The sequence below is a fragment of the Simochromis diagramma genome, unplaced genomic scaffold (genome assembly GCF_900408965.1).
Source record: "Simochromis diagramma unplaced genomic scaffold, fSimDia1.1 OVJJ01000024.1, whole genome shotgun sequence".
Taxonomy (NCBI): domain Eukaryota; kingdom Metazoa; phylum Chordata; class Actinopteri; order Cichliformes; family Cichlidae; genus Simochromis; species Simochromis diagramma.
Genome location: NW_024387332.1, coordinates 1992409 through 2013624, shown reverse-complemented (window position 1 = coordinate 2013624; position 21216 = coordinate 1992409). Strand labels below are relative to the sequence as shown.

The window sequence follows — 21216 nt, the reverse complement described above, 5'->3', positions numbered from 1 at the left end:
CTTTAAATGCAGAATCTTAAATCTTATTTCTTGGAATTTTGATTGGATATTTCATGTTTTGTTATTAATTAAACAAAGCATCTGTCATATCAGTGTTTATTGGAAGTTTACAGAGCTGTACAGAACTTTTGGCTGTTATGTGTTTCAACATGGAATGGATTAATAAACATACAAGTGGTCATAACAAAAACAGAACACAATGTAAAAAATATGAAGACACGTGCAGATTCATTAGCAGTCTTTGGTCGCTCAGTATGCTGTAATGTGCAGTCCCAACATCTGCTTTTTAAAAAAACGTGTAATTAAAATGAAATGTGAGATAGCACCAAGATCAGTGGCATTGCTGGACGTAGAGCGGACACAAAAACAGTAATGACAGTACAGTAACTCACCTATGTAGCTTAAATACAATAATGAATTTCGTAAGGGGTGAGTATCCTGGACCAGAGATATAGTCTGCCAGAGCAGAAAAGCAAGATGTCAGTTCTGCTCCTGAGTCCCACCTGCTTGGCTCTAACTGAACTGCATATGCATAGAGTACTAAAGATAATAAAACATAGTGGAATATGATTAAGGCTTGTCCTCGTGATCATCACTAACAGATTTATTTAGATTCATGATTATAATGTGGAAGTACAAAAAATATCAAATTTCTTCAGGCGATCATAGCAAAGCTCAATTTACAACTATCAATATGATAAAAACCACAGCTTTGAGAAGTTAATGTTTTTAGGGCTACGGCCCAAATCCGCTCTCTCTTTCAGTGATACAAAGACCGCGTGATTGTTGCTTTTTCACTCTTTCTGGCACATTATCAAACATCTTTAGTGCAACTTCATTTTTTTTTTTGGCTTACAAAAGTAAACACTTTTTTTGCATTTGAATTTCGTAAGGGGTGAGTATCCTGGACCAGAGATATACTCTGCCAGAGCAGCAGCACAGTGTGGACTAAAGCAAGATGTCAGTTCTGCTACCGAGTCCCATCTGCTTGGCTCTAAAAACTTCTCTAAGTTATAAAACGTACAGCACGTGTAGCTGAATGTGGCTCAGTCTCTGTAACATGGCTTTGTGCATGCCCATTAGTTCTTGATGAGGTAAAATAGCTGTATAGTGGTTTAAAGGACTGTCACCAGCTGGCAGGAGAACACAACCAGAATTTGTTCTGTCCACTTAGCAGCAACATGTAAAATGAAATGAAACAAACTCCCACATGACGTGACAGGTTCTCTCTGCACAGGAAAGAGTCCAGAGTCTAGGGGGGGTCGTGTGTTTTGGAGATGAGCTGAAGAGAATCTATCGCTCTGACTTGACCTTGTAGCGGAGGACAAGGTAAGTGGCCAGACGTAGGATGATGAAGAAACTTCCCAGGACAATAAAATCTACATAGAGCTTTGCATCCTCCACATCTAGCAGCTGCAGAACCTCTTCAGGCTGTTGGAACTTACACACCGGCCCTGGACACTCCAGCTCTGTGCGGTTCATCCCATAGATAGACAGGAGGACCCCTTCAAAGCCATACCTACGAGAGAGACGAAGTCTTATCTGTAAACAGCCCGGTCACAATAGCTCAAATATTGCTTACTGTTTCTGTAATAAATGCGGAAGACTTTGGTAATCAGGCCCAGCCATCGAGGATTTGAATGCATCTTACAAATAGTTAGCATCCTATGAATAACTTTTGGACAAAAAATGCTTGAAAGGATCAGTCAGATACATCTAAGTGTCAGTACAGGTAGACCCTGTGGAGTGGAAAGTAGTGGACCCAAATGCACGAAACGTGGAAACGGAACTGGATTTTAACAAATGGCGTGCCTTTTATTGAGGCCGAAAAACAGAACATGAACCAAATACCAAAAAAAAAAAAAACAGATAAATGAGAAACTAATCACAAAAACCTAAACCGGGAAAACGAAATACACAAAAACCAGGAATACTAGGAAATACATGAATACCTGAGACATGGACGGTTAGCAGTGGATGATAAGCAGATGAACCGATGGGTAAGAAAGCACACACACATACACAGAGGGTAACGAGGGAAATACACAACAGAAGAAAGACACAGCTGAACCTAATCAGACACGACGAGACAGAAGAAGCAAAACAGAATAGACTCACACAGGACGCGGAACTATCACAATAAAACAGGAAACCAGAGATGCAGATTGACAGAACATAAGGAACAGAGGCAGAAACATGGGAAACAGAACCAAACCTACACTAGAGACATGACACACTAAACACGGGAGGCACAGGAACAAAACCTAAGAACTAGAAATCACTGAAACATAACCAGAAACTAACTGAAACGAAGCACATTAATAAGCAAAAAGCACAAACACAGAGTCACCATGACTGCACAGAACCAGATGTAAATGTGTTAACAGTGTTTTACCATTAGTTATTTGTCCACTAATCTCCACTTATTACAGTAGGCTGAAGCATTTTGTGCTGGAGGGCAGCAGCTGGTGCTTCACTTGATGCTGCAGCAGCAAGCTTTGTGTTGCAGATTGTTTATATTTTTATGAGTGTGGTTTTTTATCCATATGAGATTGACATCCTTGTCTTAAGTTAACATGAATGACTGAAAGTGACCAAATTAAGCAAAACACTTAAGATACCAAGTCTTCCAGGTTTTGGCAGCTGCTAAAGAAATAAAACATTCACAAATCATATATTAATCAGCCAAACTCAAATACTGTTAACTTCATAATCTTTGGGGCAAGAAAACATAGTTTTATAATTTTATGATTAAAGCTGAAAGTTTGCACTTCAGTCTTTTCTTAAATGCTTGATGTAAAATGTGCTGTGATGGTGTACAGACAGAAAAGCAATGTGTCATTCCTCAAAACCCTGTGGACCCGACTGAACCTGCAGCTGTGATGTTCCTCCCAGCGACACTCACCTGACATAGGAAACATAGGAGCTCCACTGCAGATACTTGGGGATTGTGTCAAAGTTGACAAAGAATCCAGAGAACAGCAGCACAGGGACAGCTGTAACAGGCCCTACAAATGTGGCTACCTGGGAGGTGTAGAGGATATACATCGTGTTACATATTACATCAGCCAAGAAAATGTGTATTAAACAATGCAAACATGCACTACCTGTAGTGAGGTGGAGGCAGCGCCAACCAACAGCCCAAGAGACTGGGCTACCAGGGCAGTGCAGGTGGACAGGGCTATGAAGAGCAGGTAGCGACTTGCCTCAGGAGGCTGCTCTGTCATCCAGTACACTATGCTGCAGTACATGATGGGGCAGATCACCTAAAATAACACGTTCATTAACTGATGTTTAGTAGAGGAACAGCGAGGACACCCTGTCACAGATGTTAAAGTGTGCTGCAGCTACAGTCGCATCCAAACACAGAGCCCTCAGCTCCCGTGCCAGCCAATCACAATGACTGGAGTACTGCACAATGGTTTATTTAATAGATATAAATGTTGATGGATTTAATACAAATTAAGGTTGTACTCAATGACAATGATGGTCAGCAGGATCAAAAGTAGCTTTCCAAATCACTGTGACATTTACCTCGTTTCCATTTCAATCCATGATAACGCCCACGCATTACATCTGAGAACGTTTGACTCTGCTGCTCTACAGTGTAACCAATAACAGACACTTGGGTGACTTCTTTGACATGATGACACCCAACAATAATGTTGGCAAACTAATCTGCTCCTACAACCTGCAAGCACCATCTGCTAACACTAGAGTACAGTGTTGTGAAGCTAAGTGGATATATTTTGCTGTTTGTCAGCACTCAGGCCCTCAGTGAGTAAACCCACCAATCCAATCACAGCACTGCCAGCTCACCTGGAAGGGAATATCAGCCATGGTCTTGGCCAGGTAGTAGGCTTTCAGGCTGTACCAGTAGTTCAGATGCTCCCTCAGGAATACAGACATCTCCAGAGGAACTGCCAAAAGCCCAAAATATTTACACACATTTATGAGATTTATCATAATAGTATCAACAGGGGAGGAAGTCCATAACCTCTCGATCATACTCACAGGTCAACACAGTAGGCATGAGTGCTCCAAACATGAGGAAGAGCATAGAGAAGAAGAGAAATCCAGTGTTGTTAAACACCCTGCTGGCATCATTGCCAATGTTGAGATAGAGCAAACCTATTAACACACCTATGCAGATGTGGGATATCACTCTGAGGTGGGTCAAAACCTGAGAATGGACGACAGCGGAGAAAGAAAACATCCATGATCAGGCTCGTTTCAGGTAAGAGCACATCTGATCTGTTCGTAACAGCTGTGATTATTGAAGCGATCCTTCCACCCACCTGGTCTCGACATACAGTTATGAAGGTTCTCTTGAAGAGGATGTGGAACTGTGTTAGCGTACTTGTGGCAAAAGTGTGGCTTTCTATGTGCCTGGCATCCTGGAAAAATGGAAGAAATGATCATCGTCAACTCAACACAAAGCATCCTGCAGTCAGAGCTGAATCAACTGGGTAAAAATAGAGCAACAGACCATTTTTATGGGTTTCTGGTATTGCCAGAACATATTGGTTCTACTTCCTGCTGTCAGTTTGTCTTTATTGACACAGCTAGCATAGTGGACTGGTGATTAGCACCGTCGTCTCACAACAAGAAGGTCCCGAGTCTGAATCCACTGTCTGGCCTTCCTGTGGGCAGTTTGCATGTTCTCCTTGTGTCTCGGTGGATTCTCTCCAGGTACAGTTGCTGGAATTAGGTTAAACTGGTGATTCTAGGTTGTCCACAGGCGTAAATGGTTGTCAGTCTCGCTGAGTGTACCCTGCTTCCTGCCCTATGGCAGACAGGCCATAGGACCATATCAGCTGAACTCTGTGTTCTTCTGTTGGGACTTTTGAGGTCTCTGCAGGCTTTGGTAGTTCTTGGTTTTTATAGTTAGCTAAGCTCTACCCATTTCCTGCCAGCCCTTATTTTTCTAGTATGACAGGTCCCAGTTTGGGTAATGGTTTCCTGCTTTGGTTCTGAGTTTAGGAAGCAACACAATCATCCAGAGAAACAGAAATGGACACAGCTAAGCTAAACTGTTAATGTGAGAGGACTGTAAATCAATCTAAGAATAAATGGCGAATGCCTTGATGCAGTGGGGCGGGGCCACATTCTTGTGGTTGGCAGGGCACAGCAATGGTTCAGAGGAGTTTGATTTAATTTTAAATGTAATTTTAAAACAGCAGTACAAACACTGAGAGATCTGCTGAGCATTGGTGCTGCATGTTTTCTGGTCATCCTGGAGAAGAAGTACCTGTGTTTATTGCACTGAATCACCCTCGTTTCAGTCATGACCACTAAGCTTCAGGAGTTTCTCGTCTAGGAACAGGTACTGCAGGAGCAAACTGCACCTAATGCACCTCACTCAGATAATGGTCAACATGGTTCTTTAAACTCTGTTGTAGTGATGTGTCGGTCACGAACGAAATGGCTCTTAGAGCCGGCTCCTCATCGCGAGCCGTGGTTTTTTTTCCCTTTCTTTCTCTCTCTCTTTCTCTCTCTCTCTCTCTCTCTCTCTCTCTCTCTTTCCCGCTTCACTCAGCATGCCAGCCTTGTGCTTTACACTGGGCAGAGGGGGGAGGGGCGGTAGTTACACTCAGTAGCACAGGAACAGAGCGGGAGGGAGAGAGAGAGAGAGAGAGCCAGGGACAACAACGTCACATTAGAAAGGTATAGTAATCATCCACAACTATTTTCAGTTGCAGATGATAAAGGATTCAGAAAGTTTATTCATGCAGGTCCATATGACAGAGAATATGCATCTTCTTTTTGTTTTCATATTTTAATTTATATTTAATTGTGTTGTGGTTTGCAGCGTTTTGTGTTGTTTCATTTTAAATTTGTTTAAAAAGGAAAAAGCTGAAAATTTAAATAGTTAAAAGCTGAAATGTGAATAGTTGGTTTTTGTATTATATGATTTATTTATTACATTTTATGTGGAGTGAATAAATAAAAGTATATTTACGGTGGCCCCTACAGACAAAACATGTACGAACTCCAAAACACGTACAAACACAACAGAAGTGCTCCAGGATGCTAGGGGGCAGTGTTGAGCTTTGTTATAGTGGCTACACAAGCCAGGAAGTACCAACGACCGGATTTGGTGTGTGGTAGTAACAGGTAAATGAACTTTTTTTTAAAATTATTTGAATATATACGAGTGCCTGTGTATAAATACACAAACAATACACATATGCTTTCAATTGTGTAATTTAAGTGATCTAGGTAGCTCTGTTTTGAAGTTCAGTTCATGCTAGAAATGTGTTTTGGAGTTTGTACGTGGTTTGTCTCTAGGGGCCACCGCATATATTTATATATAAACATATATAAATAAAACCACTTTTTTTTTAACTTTAGTAATTCCTTTTGTGCATAATTTTATATTATTGTTAATAATAAATTAATTAAAGCAACAAAAAAACCTGAAGAGCCGGTTCGGAGCCGAAAGAGTCGGTTCTCTAAAAAGAGCCGGAAATTCCATCACTACTCTGTTGCAAATAATCCTCTCCTTCCAGAACAAGCGTCACTTTTATTCTCTGGTTGTATGGAGCAACCTTTAGTGGAACATGTGGTTCTGCTATGGGGGACTGGGTGGAAGAGATCAGGGACTTGTAGATCGGGCTAATTTTATTTATGATCTGGGCAGCGGGAATCTGTCTTCTAGATTGTTATAGCACCTCCATGCCGCTCCCCACTGGTTGTTGCTGCCTTTCAGCCTTCAGGAGCCCCCCCAAGAGTGCCTTCAGACTCTTGGGGGGGCTGTCCGCTCCAGCAAAATACCCTCACTGATAATACTGTGAGTAATAAAATAAATCAATAAAACAAAACGATTGACAAGAAGAGCGTACAGAGACTCTATAGTGGTCGTCTTGGCAGGGCAATATGTCCTAGCAAGTTTCTTCCTTGCTTGATGCCACTGCTGTCACTGTAACTTCTCTGCAGCACACTCTCCCATGTGTGGAATAGCATCTGTTACTTACAACGGGGCAGATTGTTGCACAGACTGATTGATTCTTCTCCTCTAAAGCACACATTCCACCTTGGACTGCTTCAAACAGCACCGGGTTCAGGTCTCCATACTCTCCTGATGCCACTTCAATGACTGAATCACAAGCAAAAGCAGAAAGACGTGAACAGAATGAACTCCCTGGAAATGCTGCTATCATGCAGAAAAGTTGGGGAACATGAACTAGCAATAACAGGTACTGTAAGGTGAACATACTGAAGTCTGCAGGGTTGTGGTAGGTAGGACAGTAGAGGCCGAGCGTCTTCAGATAGGGTATGAGGTAAGGGACGGTGCCTTTGTAGATGCACTGTCCCTGACTGAGGATGTAAAGCTGTGGAGCAAAAACATTCAGGTTTGACAAAAAGCAGCCTCTACAGAAGCTTACAGAACTGCAACTTATTTTTCTTTACATGGCAGTGGTGTATATTAAAAGGTGGAGATAGCTATGGATATCCCCCACTGGTTCTCAGACACTTGGCTCCAAATACCAACATGGTGGCAGCCAAAACAATACGCTGAGGTTTCAAAATACAGCGTCTATGCTTCTGTCCATTATTTCCTCCTTCATTGGCAGATACACACCTTGTCAAACATCTCAAACAGTTTGGCACTGGGCTGGTGAATAGTGCAGATGATGGTACGCCCGCCCTGTGCCAGAGAACGCATTAGGGACACCACCTGGTAGCATGACACGCTGTCTAAGCCACTTAAAACACAGAGACAAGATCCATGAATACCGGTCTAAAAGAAACGGAAGAGTAGATAAATCACAATGACTTGCAGATTCACTGTGTCACATAAGAGTTTAGCTAAACATGAGAAAGCTTGAGGATGATATCTTTCTATTAAAAAAATCAGTCGTTATTGTATCAGCTTAGTAATTTTGGAAACACGTTTTCTCAGTTGTCTGCAGATTTTAAAGGAAACGGACACACTAATGATACACTACCATACAGGATGTACACCGTTTAAGCTCCGTCCTACAACCAGAAAACGTGGCTTTATGTAAAAACTGGAAAACTGCAAAAAATAACATAATTAATACATAAAGTAAAATAACTGTATGATTTTAATTGTTAATCTGTTAAATTTAGATAAGTCTATAAACCTTAAAGCTCCCACATAAATGTTACTATAATGGCTAGCCATAGCGGCTAGCTGCTACCATGTTGGTTCATGTTGCTATCAGCTAACTGCTAATAGTTTGACAACTAAAGCTAAAGCTCTTGTTGCTGTTTACAACATCAGTGTTTTTCTTACATTTCTGTAATTGTTATTGAAGCTGCTGAAATGCACCGAATGGTTCTCTGGATAAAAGTTTATATGAGAAAAATCTAAGAATCCGAAACACAAACATGTGTAATGTTAGTTGAGAGGCTGGAAGACTGGATACCAAAATTGTACTAACAGCTGGAATGCTAACAGCAACCTTTTGAAGTGCTGAATCTAGTAAGCTATTGTGTAAAACTGTCGGAAGCTCAGGTCTGCACACAAAGATGAAGGAAAGTACTGACATTTCATCTGTATTTGAAAATGTCTCGAGCAGCAGCTGCATTTGATATAAAGAAACATGACGAGAGAGAGAGGTGCGATTTAAAAACAGGTATTCCAGTTCTGACACTCACTGAGTCTTTGAACCAGCAGTCAACTATCAGCATGTGATTTTATGGAAGCACATCTCACATAATAAAAAGATATAATTTAGGTATACAATCGGCAACACATCATCTCCTCCCCGTTCACCTGGTGGGCTCATCAAAGAACATGACTGGAGGATTGTTAACCAGTTCGAGGGCGATGGCCAGACGTTTACACTGACCACCTGACAGTGAGCTGGTACGAGTGTGGGCGCAGTCAAGGAGCCCTAAAGCAGTCAGAATCTCGTTCACCTGAACAGAGAAGAGAGAAAGGCACAGTGCCGGATTTCACTGATTATCAAAGCACCAATAAAAAATGTCTTCTTTATATTTATATCTAAACAGGGAGACAAAACATGAAAATGCTCGGCAGGAATAAGAATGTGGTGCTACATAACAAAATAGATGGTGAGTAATAAAATACTGCTTGTGGACATCATGAGTAAACTGGCTGGTTCAGTTTACAGCGCATGGTAAACTGCTCTCACCAGTTCCTTCTTCACATCCATAGTTTCATCCAGCTTTAAGTTGGCTGAAACCTGAGCAAAGAGAAAGTAGATCGCATTAACGTAATCACAAGCTAAAAAAAGCTACGAAACAAAACACAAAGCCAGATTCAGATGCTAAGCAAAAGCAACGCTTCAAAATGTGCTCCGAGGCTGAGTTTACGGCTCACCATCATGGCCTCCCTGGCAGTGAGGTGTGGCAGCAGCATGTCTTCCTGCATGATGTAGCAGGACATTTTCCTGAAGGTCCTCAGGTCCCTGGGTTTCCCATTTACCAGGATCTGACCCTTCATCCCTGTTTCCCTGAGCAGCACGAAGGACAGATACCAAACATTTCACTGCCCAGACAAACTTTACTAATTAACTACACCTTATGTTTGTATCACACAGGCCTCATTTATGTCATCATAACTGTATCAGAGAGTCGGCTCACCTGTACCCTGCTAGAATGTTCATCAGGGTGGACTTCCCTGCCCCCGATGGTCCCATGATCCCTATAAGCTCCCTGCTGCAGAACCTTCCTGACAGGCACTTTAATAAGGCTTTGAAACCTTCAAATAAGTGACAGGGTATTCATGGGAATGAGCAGTGATATTATATTACTCCACAAGAACAAACTTTATGTAAGCATAATACAAATACTCATGTTAAATAGGAGCTGCTAGTTCCAAAAAAAGCCACTTGGAATAAAAGACCTCACCACTGCCCCCATCACCGAACAGAGCAGGAGTCCGTGAACACATATGACACAGATGAAAGTCAGTCCTGGGGCAGAGGAGGGTTGTAAAGTGGTTTGTAGATGCACAGCAACTGTGGCTAAGTAACATAAATATTGAGTCCTCAATTAAACATGCATAGAAGGGTTTCCACTGAGATATGAGCTGGTGGGGCCAGGTGTTCCCCACTGTGTTACAAGCCGGGGCATGAGAGGATCCCTGCTTTCCCTAAACACCAGGGGCAAGCAGGGACAAGAAATGAAACTGTTCAGTTAGCTAACATATCCTATTTTTCTGCTGCTCTGTTCATCATTTAACACGTATAGGAACTGCTTAAAACTTTAAAAGAAATGTAAGCACAGGGGGAAATGTTTTGAGCTAATACAACAAGGTAAGAATTTGAGGTTCAATATTCCACCTTCCACTGATTATAACATAATGTCTTCAGAGCTACAGTCGCACATTATTCTCTACTAGAAGTGGCTCATATGGAATAATATTAATACATGTCTGACAGTAAAACTGACCAGTAAATTCAGCTGGCAGATGCATCAACACTTACAGCACAAATATGGTTGGTTAAAGTGGATGAATGTCCTCTGCACTTTGGGATGGTGATGACTGATGATCCCCAGTAAACTTCCCACACTCCCAACTCTGGATTCACCGGGGTCACATTTTCTGAGAGGTTGATAAATGCTTTTCCCACTACACAATCTGACAGCCTCAAACACATTGTAAGTAACAGTTGCCTCAAGGCGCTTAATTTTAGGTCCAAGTTATAATGAATCTGAGATTGTTGTACAAATGAGCAGTAAAAACTGGCCCTTGCTTTTGACAGTAAGCTGTTATATTACAGTAGACTGTACAGAATCACATGTCAATGTCAAGTTTACCAGCATCAACATGGAGCACCAACTATGCTGTGGGTGAGGGTGGTTGTTTATGGTTCCTTATACAAGTCTCTCATAATTTAAAACAATTCTTCGATGTCTTCTAGTTTATGGCTGAAGTGATTATTGAGTGTTTTTGCTTTCATATGTGTTTCTCTCTGCTTTCTGAGTCTCTATACTAGTTTTTGAGCCATTTTCACTCACTATGTGTTAACAGACCTCTCTGCATTGAATCATATCTGTTATTAACCTCTGTCTCTCTTCCACAGCATGTCTTTATCCTGTCTTCCTTCTCTCACTTCAACCAATCACAGCAGATGGCCCCGCCCCTCCCTGAGCCTGGTTCTGCTGGAGGTTTCTTCCTGTTAAAAGGGAGTTTTTCCTTCCCACTGTCGCCAAAGTGCTTGCTCATAGGGGGTCATATGATTGTTGCTCTGCATGTATTGTTGTAGGGTCTACCTTACAAGTCTTAAGGTGACAGTTGTTGTGATTTGGCGCTGTATAAATAAAATTGAATTGAATTGAATTTCATAATACCTTGGTTTCTTTCTAATTTTATTAATTTATTCTAGTATCCGCGGCACCATTTTTAGTGCGTGTTCCCTTAGTAAAGCTGTGACGTTGTCTTGTTATTCAGACAGATTTCTGGTTATGAGTTTGCGATCCCTGACTTTTCAGCAATCCACAGGACACTGAGCAGCACATCCCCAGTGTTATTGTCATCTGTGTCATCTTAAAATTCCTTATCTCTGTGTTCTGTAAAGCTTGTCATAAGTCTAAAGACTGCATTTTTCTTTATATTGCCCACAAGTAAAGTTAATTAAACAACCCATGTGTTTTGTGTCTGTTTGAGTTCAAAGTTAAAAAATCATCAATCTTAAAAGGAACTCTCTGACTTACTGATTAGAAAATGAATTGTTTTGTTTTGGATGAAAATGTCTCTCTCTCTCTGGGTGGGGGTGAGTAAGGTGTACTGGGAGGCCAGGCATCCAGCAAAGACAAAGGTGGCAAAGGAAATGGCCTGCTGTCAGTTATATGTGAGGCTGGACACCAAAGAAGGAGAGAAGGACTTGTATTCATTGGCTGGAAAAGATGTGCAGCTTGTTTGGATGTTTAAGGATACAAATGGAAATGTAATAACACGTGAAGAGAGGCTGCTTAGAAATACAAGGAGGGCTTCAAGGAGCTGATGGTAAATGGCCTGTATTTGTATAGCGCTTAGCTGATGAATGTAGAACATAAGACAGGAAGAAAGATGTGCGTTAAGACATGACCTGCCTGGACAAATGACCAACAAACTTTTGTACGAGTGTTAAAGACTGGTGGTGCAAATATTCTTGAGTGAGGTTGGTTCAGGAATCTTGCATTCAATCATAAATTCAGTATCAGATCTAAAAGTTAAGGCAGTGCATGCAAGAAAATCAAATACACATAATATTTGCATTTCGTTGCCCTGTACCTGTGCATGTGCAATGACAATAAAGTTGAATTCTATTCTATTCTATTCTATTTGTACTGACTAAAGTACATGCAGTAATAGCCACAGCATCTGTGTGTTAGTCTCTGTGAGCGATGTATGGTGTGGATTGATCGGGGGTGTGAACAGGGTGGATCGTGGGGAGGGCAGCGTGTCAGAAACAATCAGCCTCGCCTCCTCTGTGTGACGGGGAAATAAGAAAAATCAGTAGAGATCAGGGTTACAACAGCTGGAAGCACACACTGCTGTCAGTGAATGTGTCACCGTTTCATCTTCTGGTGATTCAGTCACAAAGAAACACACGAGAGAAATATTAGTGAAAAATGATTTTTTTTGTCAGCTGCATAAAGCAGATAAACGTCCAGCCCAAATAAAGAGTCATAATTTACCCACGATGTGTGTTATTGTAGGCTATACCGCTGATAACAAAATATTAACAGTTTAAATGAGTCTGCAAAACTACAGGAAATCATTGTCATTTATAACATGTGGAGGGTAGACCTCGTGCTGTGTTTGAGCCAGTGTCATCAAAAACGTGAGGAGACATACCCGTGACTGCACTGCACCTCATGCATCTTAAAGCTGACAGGCAAGGAGAATGATTTGTGTACCTGAGTATCACTACAATGCACAAAACAACTGAGCAGCCCATCATGACACAACCAAATCCAGTTATGTGTTTTCTATATATTAAATAATAAAGATGCCTCTGCAGCATGACTGACAAGCTTACACAATACATTCAGAAACCTTCCCACCTAAACTGAAAGACTGAGTGCAGATTTAAACCACTTATTAATTTTTTCTGTCAGCGTTGCAAAACTGTTATTTCCACATCTCCAGTATCAAATGTGAAACGTGCACCCTGCCGTTTACTGTGCAGCATGAATGCGCTGCACAGCAAACAGAGAAGACACAGGCCAGAGATTTCCTAACACTTTATGTCAGAGGCGCCTTTTAAACCTGAAGGCAGCAAATATTTAACACACAGCGCGGTGACAAAAGCTGAATGACTGAATGGAGAAACAGAGAATGATTCCATATGAGCCGAGCGTTCACCGACCGAAGCGAACATAGACTTTACTTGGGTGAACACCCACCGATACTGATGTTGGTCCAAGTTTATTTTTGTTTTTGACATCCATTAAATAACTCTTATTATTTCATTTTATTATTATTAGTTTGAAGAAGTACTACCGTGTCCATCTACTGTGATGTCTCCCGCTTAGAAACAATGAATGATCTAACTGTTCTCGACTTTTTAAGCATTGTGCTCGCTCGCTGTCTCTGGGAACACTTTTAGATACATGCGGTTTATTTTGGGGTTCATCCATCCACACATCTACTGTCTCGTGTCTTGATTTTGCCTTTTCACAGTATCTTTACTCAGTTAGAAACTGGTTAAAGTGGAAAGCTGTATATAAAGGATGGTCAGAAGTCTGTTACCTCTCCTCCTCCAGCACGGTCCCTCCCGAATGGTGTAGGAGATGTTGATGAACTCCAGGTCAACAGCTGAGCGTCGGGGTAGGTGGGTGAATCGCTGTGCCTCAGTGATCTGGTTCTCAACCTTCTTCAGGTGGGTCAGCATGGATACCTCCTGTTGCGGCTGAGGCTGAGCAGCAGGCTGGCTGTCACCATTACATATGACCACCTCCTCCATAGGGAGGCTAACAGAGTCAAGTTCCAGTGCCTTATTATCCATATTAGATCACAGACTGTGGGTGGAGGAGTGAGGGGAGGAAAGAGACGAGACAAAAAGGAGAAGGGAGGTCATTCACGGTTCAACGGTCTAATTTTACAGGTGAGGTTTTGTGCTTGAGTTATCTATCAACGCTGAAACAACAGAACAGCAGAGAAGCTGAGCCAGCGAGCAGCTCTGCTCAGAACAGAGACGATGTTTTTGCCCTTTTCACTGCCGGCTTGCACACTGTTTCAGTTTCACATCCACACTGCTGTGAATTATGAGGCCAGCAACCAGCTAAAAATAGGCTGACCAATTCATGAAACGTTATTGGTGCTTAGGCAACAAGGCCTACCTGGATAGGGTCAAGTAAAAAAATAAATCAGTGATGTTATACCACAGAAATGTACCTGGTTAGGTTTACATCAGGACTTGTGTCATAATCCATAGTAAACCTGTATGTTAAAGGAGCATGCTGGGAGTGACAGCCACTAACGCCACCGCACCAGCACAAGTCACAACATGGCACAAACACAGCACTGGAAGCATTCTTCTGATGGTGTCATTCCAAACATCTGAGGTTGTATAATGTTCATTATTTATAAAGATTTGCTTTATGTGAATGGGTTACATTTAATTAGGCATAGAGATATAATTATGACTGAGCCTGGAATATCATCTACAAGAGAGTTAAAAAAAATTGAATATGCATCAGAGAGCAGGGCCAGGGAGTCTTCCTCTTCCTCCTCACATGTATTCATCATCAAAAAATGGGGAAAAACAGAAGTCAGAACATAAAGAAGAAAGCAGAAAGAAAGCAAAGTGTAAATAAAAATATTCATCAGTTTATTGTTAATCCTGATGTGTTCAATTCTGGATTTGCATTTAGTTCTTACTTTCATGGCCTTACGAGGTGACGCCCTAACCTATATTATCAATCTACTCCCGCCCTCGGTCTGCAGATACGGTTCTTTTGATCCCAAACATGCAATTCAATTCAATTCAATTCAATTCAATTCAATTTTATTTATATAGCGCCAAATCACAACAAAAGTCGCCTCAAGGCGCTTCATAGATACAGAGAAAAACCCAACAATCATATGACCCCCTATGAGCAAGCACTTTGGCGACAGTGGGAAGGAAAAACTCCCTTTTAACAGGAAGACACCTCCGGCAGAACCAGGCTCAGGGAGGGGCGGGGCCATCTGCTGTGATTGGTTGGGGTGAGAGAAGGAAGACAGGATAAAGACATGCTGTGGAAGAGAGACAGAGGTTAATAACAGATATGATTCAATGCAGAGAGGTCTGTTAATACATAGTGAGTGAGAAAGGTGACTGGAAAGGAAAAACTCAATGCATCATGGGAATCCCCCGGCAGCCTATGTCTATTGCAGCATAACTAAGGGAGGATTCAGGGTCACCCGGTCCAGCCCTAACTATATGCTTTAGCAAAAAGGAAAGTTTGAAGCCTAATCTTAAAAGTAGAGATAGTGTCTGTCTCCTGAATCCAAACTGGAAGCTGGTTCCACAGAAGAGGGGCCTGAAAACTGAAGGCTCTGCCTCCCATTCTACTTTTAAATACTCTAGGAACAACAAGTAGGCCTGCAGAGCGAGAGCGAAGTGCTCTGATAGGGTGATATGGTACTACAAGGTCATTAAGATAAGATGCGTCTGAAAACTAAGAGTGTGTCCAAAAACTTTGCTCCAAAACTCTGAAACAGCTCGCCACCCTCTCTTTTGCACCCTGTAACGTCCCTAAAAGTTAATGTGTGTGTTCCGGCTCTGCTTTGGGTTTTGTTGTTTCACAGGTTCGCGTGTGTGTGTGTTCATTCTTGCACAAGCTTTGATGAAGTAATTTCTTTATTTCTTTATTTGTTGAGATCGCTGTATTACAGTTTTTTCCAGTCGCTAACAAGCGTTTGTCCAAACAGTTGTCACATTTGCAAAACTCTAAACACAATTAGCACAGCATCAGTCTGTTGTGGCCATACCATTCTCACATTTCATGTCGTGTTCACCCAATATGCAGTCAGTGAACACATTTCCACAATGCTTACATTTTCTTAACAGACAAGCTATACCTCCCAACAAAATTATGGACTGTTTTTGTAGTATCTACGAATGTTAACACACAACATCCCACAATAGCAAAAACAATATTCCAAACCGTAGATACAGTATAAAAACCTCTGCTTCTGCAATGATATCAGTACAAAAACAATATCAATATCAAAAATATATCTCAGCTGATAATAAACAAACAATTGAATAATTGACACACAGCTGATTTATGTTGGGTAAATTGGGCCAACCACAGCTTCTTCCATTCTGGCTTAGACTCAGTGGGGTTTATAAGGCAAGACCTTGAGGAGTGATGTTTTTGGAAACAAAAAAAAGACAAACACTGTAATGTCTGGTCAAGGAAGAGTAAGAGCAAGGGGCCCAGGGAGAAGAGCAGGCCCAAGGAGAGGGCAAGGTAGAGGTGTAAGAATGCGTGGTGGTGGCATTCCAAGGGCTGCAAGAACAGTAGTCAGTGATGAAATTCGTGCCACTATCATTGACCATGTAATCAACCATGGTCTTTCACTAAGAGAGGCTGGTGAAAGAGTGCAGCCCAATTTGAGGCGGTCAACGGTTGCCTCCATTATACGCATCTTTCAACAAACCAACAGGTAAGTATTGCATTTTACATGGATTGTTTCTATTCTCACTTGACATGTCAATATGGTCATACAGTAATGCATATGTTGAATTTTTTTGTCTTTCTAAAGAATGCAACGTCTTCCACCCTCTGGGGGAAGAGGAAAGCTCCTCAGTAATGATCAGGAGCTTGCCATTGTAGAAATGGTTACTGCAAATAATGCAATAAAACTGCGTGAAATTCAAACTAGAATTGTGGCGGACCATGAGATATTTGACAATATCGATAGAATCAGCCTCACAACCATTACGCGGACATTGTCCAAACACAGAGTGCGGATGAAGCAGCTCTACACTGTTCCCTTTGAGAGGAACAGTGAGAGGGTCAAGGAGCTACGACGACAATATGTCCAGGTATAGTGTATATTCAATCCAATGTCCAGTTCTATAAGCTTTGCACTTTGCAAGTAGGTAACCTACACAATACTAGGTTACAGTACAGTATAGTATACAGTAATAACATGACTTACATTAACTTTGTTTCAGAGAGTTATGGAATTGGAGGCCAACCAGGCCCCTCATGAATTCATATACATCGATGAGGCAGGATTCAATCTGGCCAAAAGGCGTCGACGTGGACGAAATGTAATTGGAAAAAGGGCCACAGTTGATGTGCCAGGACAGAGAGGGGCAAACATTACCATGTGTGCAGCAATTGCAAATGCAGGATTACTCCTTCACAGATGTCAGGTTGGACCCTATAATACAGAGCGCTTGCTTGCCTTTCTCAATGATCTCCACCAGCGCCTGGTTCCAGAGCAGGGTCAGGAGGGTGAAAACATGAGGACCTTTGTAATTACCTGGGACAATGTGGCTTTCCATCACTCGCAAGCAATAACAACATGGTTTGAAGTCCACCCAAGACTGGTAAGTCTCTTCCTTCCACCCTATTCACCTTTCCTCAACCCCATAGAGGAGTTCTTTTCTGCATGGAGGTGGAAGGTTTATGACCATCAGCCACATGACCAGATGTCCCTCCTCGAAGCCATGGATGCTGGCTCCAGGGACATCACAGTTGACGATTGCCAAGGGTGGATCCGACATACCAGGCGGTTTTATCCCAGGTGCATCGACTTGGATAACATCTGATGTGATGTTGATGACAACATGTGGCCTAACCCTGAAGATCGCAGAGATTAGATGCAAAGTTTTGCCTTTTTTTAGCCCCCCTCCCCCTCCCCTCCCCCTTTTTATCTTGGCTTTTTGCTGTTGTTTTTTTGTTCAGAATGCTCTTGTGTGTTTCATGGATATTTTGTTCACTGTAAGCAATACTGTAAAACTTTCTCTGTCCTATCATACCGTGTTACTACTGTACCTCCTGTAGTAAACAGTAAAGACACAGAAACTTGTTTGCTTTTTACTGGAATGCTTTTGAATGTGAACATTACTGTACATGTGGACATACAGTTACCAACCAAGACATTTCTGGTGTCAAAATGGTGGATTCCATGTTTCGCATGCAAGTACCTGTAAAACTGAAACATAAAAGTCTATGCAGTTTTTGTAATGTCAATAATAGCCAGTATTTTGAAACCTGGTGTACTTTGATTGACTACATGTACCTTGTGAAGTGAAAACAAGTGTTATTCTTTGACAGACTACTTTCATTTTGAGTCAGATTTATAGTGTTTTTGTACAGTTAGTGCGTGCAGAGAAAGATGTGTTCTATTTTGAAATGAAGAGTTAGTATATATCTAACAAAATGTATTTTTGAGAAGAAAATTATCCATTTGGCCAATTGTGTTTTGTAGGTGTGAGTCTGTGTTGAGAGTTTAGAGAAAGTATCTGAAGTATGGGTAGGCGCTTGTTAGCGATTGAAAAAAACTGTAATTAGGGGCTGATTTCTTGCTCTGAAAAGCACTAATAAATAAATGTTACTTGCTAGGTTATATACTGCTAAGTACTTCTTTGTAAATACTTTAATTTTACGTAAAGTACATGGAAATTCAATTTAATTCTAAGGAAATTAAAGCCTTAGTCCTGAGCGGTGTTATAAAATGTTATTAATAATATTATTAATGCTTCAGGTTCAGCAAGAGGATACTGATAGTTTGCAATCAGTATGAATTTTGTATTTGTAGCAGCTAACAATTAGTATTATCTATTAATCTCTCAGGTTTATATTTTATTAATACTTTCAGTCTTTTGATCTATGTAATGTGATGCAATTAATGTTCCATTTTAATGTTGAAGTTAACTAATCTATGAGTTGTGTTTTTTTAAAGTCCATTTCCCCAAACGCGAGAATCACACAGAAATAATAAAAAAATGATGGTTAGTAACAAAGACTGTCTCATCCACTTGGTTTATATCAATCTGTCTTCTCAACATTGACACTCATGCAAATTAGAAATGTAAGGTGATTATTTTAATACTTGCTCTTCCAGGCAGTGATGTTGATCCAGTCTGCAGCACGTATAAAATGCCTGTGATTCCACTTCCTCTCCACTATCAGTTATAACATAAATTACATCCTGGCTGTTCCTCAAAGTTTCATGAGCAGGTTTGTGAGCTTTATATTAATCATATCATTTCCTTTTGATGCATTTCAGCCCATGATGAATTATATCTTTGTGTTAAAGTTAAGATAATCCCGGGATCTGTAACAACAACAAGTTCTGGATCACAACAAGTGTCAACATTTCTTTTAATTTTCATGTCATCTATACAGAGGAAATTTCATGAAACACTGTAGTATCTAAAAACTACGCTGCAGATAAACAGTGACTCCCAAAGTATCCAAAACTAATACGAGGGTTTCTTCCTGCTACAGTAGGTGTCACCATGGCAACTGACTGGTGAAAAAAACACCACCCACAACTGGTAACAATGGGTGCTTATGAGCTGGCGTTCATCCCCATGGTAACCAAAGGAGGTGATGCTGAAGACGAGAGATCACAAAATCAGCACTTACTGATTTCCTACATAATGAATTTATCGACCAATCAGTTCCAAGAATTATTAGAATTAACCGTGTTCCTATTTTTTACCTGTTGGCTACATTCAGTTAAGTTTTATTTATCTGGTGCAGTTGTGTTGACTTCAGCCTGTATCATGTTTTTAACCTCACGATATTTTTCTGATATTGTAGTTTGTAAAATCAGCTCCTCGGCTGCTGGTAGACCTTTCTATGACCGGGTTAGGTTAATTAGGTTCTGCCAAAAACCCGCCCTTTGATCTGAACACCACATTAGGAATATTGTAACTTATTGGGAAACCCTGGGCTGAGTGACCAGTTGATAAACACCTTTATGTGACCACATGATTCCTGATGTTAATGAAGCCGTATCCAGAAAAAGAAAATATATGTATGCTGAACTTGCTTTGTAGTACATGTACAGTGGGGCAAAAAAGTATTTAGTCAGCCACCGATTGTGCAAGTTCCCCCACCTAAAATGATGACAGAGGTCAGTAATTTGCACCAGAGGTACACTTCAACTGTGAGAGACAGAATGTGAAAAAAAAATCCATGAATTCACATGGTAGGATTTGTAAAGAATTTATTCGTAAATCAGGGTGGAAAATAAGTATTTGGTCAATAACAAACATACAACTCAATACTTTGTAACATAACCTTGTTGGCAATAACAGAGGTCAAACGTTTACTATGGTCTTTACCAGGTTTGCACACACAGTAGCTGGTATTTTGGCCCATTCCTCCATGCAGATCTTCTCGAGAGCAGTGATGTTTTGGGGCTGTCGCCGAGCAACACGGACTTTCAACTCCCGCCACAGATTTTCTATGGGGTTGAGGTCTGGAGACTGGCTAGGCCACTCCAGGACTTTCAAATGCTTCTTACGGAGCCACTCCTTTGTTGCCCGGGTGGTGTGTTTTGGATCATTGTCATGTTGGAAGACCCAGCCTCGTTTCATCTTCAAAGTTCTCACTGATGGAAGGAGGTTTTGGCTCAAAATCTCACGATACATGGCCCCATTCATTCTGTCCTTAACACGGATCAGTCGTCCTGTCCCCTTGGCAGAAAAACAGCCCCATAGCATGATGTTTCCACCCCCATGCTTCACAGTAGGTATGGTGTTCTTGGGATGCAACTCAGTATTCTTCTTCCTCCAAACACGACGAGTTGAGTTTATACCAAAAAGCTCTACTTTGGTTTCATCTGACCACATGACATTCTCCCAATCCTCTGCTGTATCATCCATGTGCTCTCTGGCAAACTTCAGACGGGCCTGGACATGCACTGGCTTCAGCAGCGGAACACGTCTGGCACTGCGGGATTTGATTCCCTGCCGTTGTAGTGTGTTACTGATGGTGACCTTTGTTACTTTGGTCCCAGCTCTCTGCAGGTCATTCACCAGGTCCCCCCGTGTGGTTCTGGGATCTTTGTTCACCGTTCTCATGATCATTTTGACCCCACGGGATGAGATCTTGCGTGGAGCCCCAGATCGAGGGAGATTATCAATGGTCTTGTATGTCTTCCATTTTCTGATGATTGCTCCCACAGTTGATTTTTTCACACCAAGCTGCTTGCCTATTGTAGATTCACTCTTCCCAGTCTGGTGCAGGTCTACAATACTTTTCCTGGTGTCCTTCGAAAGCTCTTTGGTCTTGGCCATGGCGGAGTTTGGAGTCTGACTGTTTGAG

The 21216-nt window shown here is 41.5% G+C and overlaps 2 protein-coding genes across 2 annotated transcripts; one reads left to right on the top strand and one right to left on the bottom strand.

Moving 5' to 3' along the window:
* Positions 1-83: 83 nt before the first annotated feature.
* Positions 84-14972, bottom strand: LOC120718085 (ATP-binding cassette sub-family G member 4-like). The gene is made up of 14 exons (XM_040006407.1): positions 13679-14972; positions 9580-9697; positions 9317-9449; positions 9129-9179; positions 8747-8892; positions 7586-7709; positions 7220-7334; positions 6978-7099; positions 4299-4397; positions 4015-4183; positions 3820-3920; positions 3108-3266; positions 2906-3024; positions 84-1519 (listed from the first exon to the last, which is right to left on the bottom strand). Exons 1-14 carry the CDS (start codon positions 13932-13934, stop codon positions 1294-1296), a joined length of 1938 nt encoding a protein of 645 aa, XP_039862341.1. The 5' UTR covers positions 13935-14972; the 3' UTR covers positions 84-1293.
* Positions 14973-15894: 922 nt separating this feature from the next.
* LOC120718086 lies at positions 15895-17717 on the top strand. The gene is made up of 2 exons (XM_040006408.1): positions 15895-16967; positions 17100-17717. Exons 1-2 carry the CDS (start codon positions 16686-16688, stop codon positions 17700-17702), a joined length of 885 nt encoding a protein of 294 aa, XP_039862342.1. The 5' UTR covers positions 15895-16685; the 3' UTR covers positions 17703-17717.
* Positions 17718-21216: the final 3499 nt, after the last annotated feature.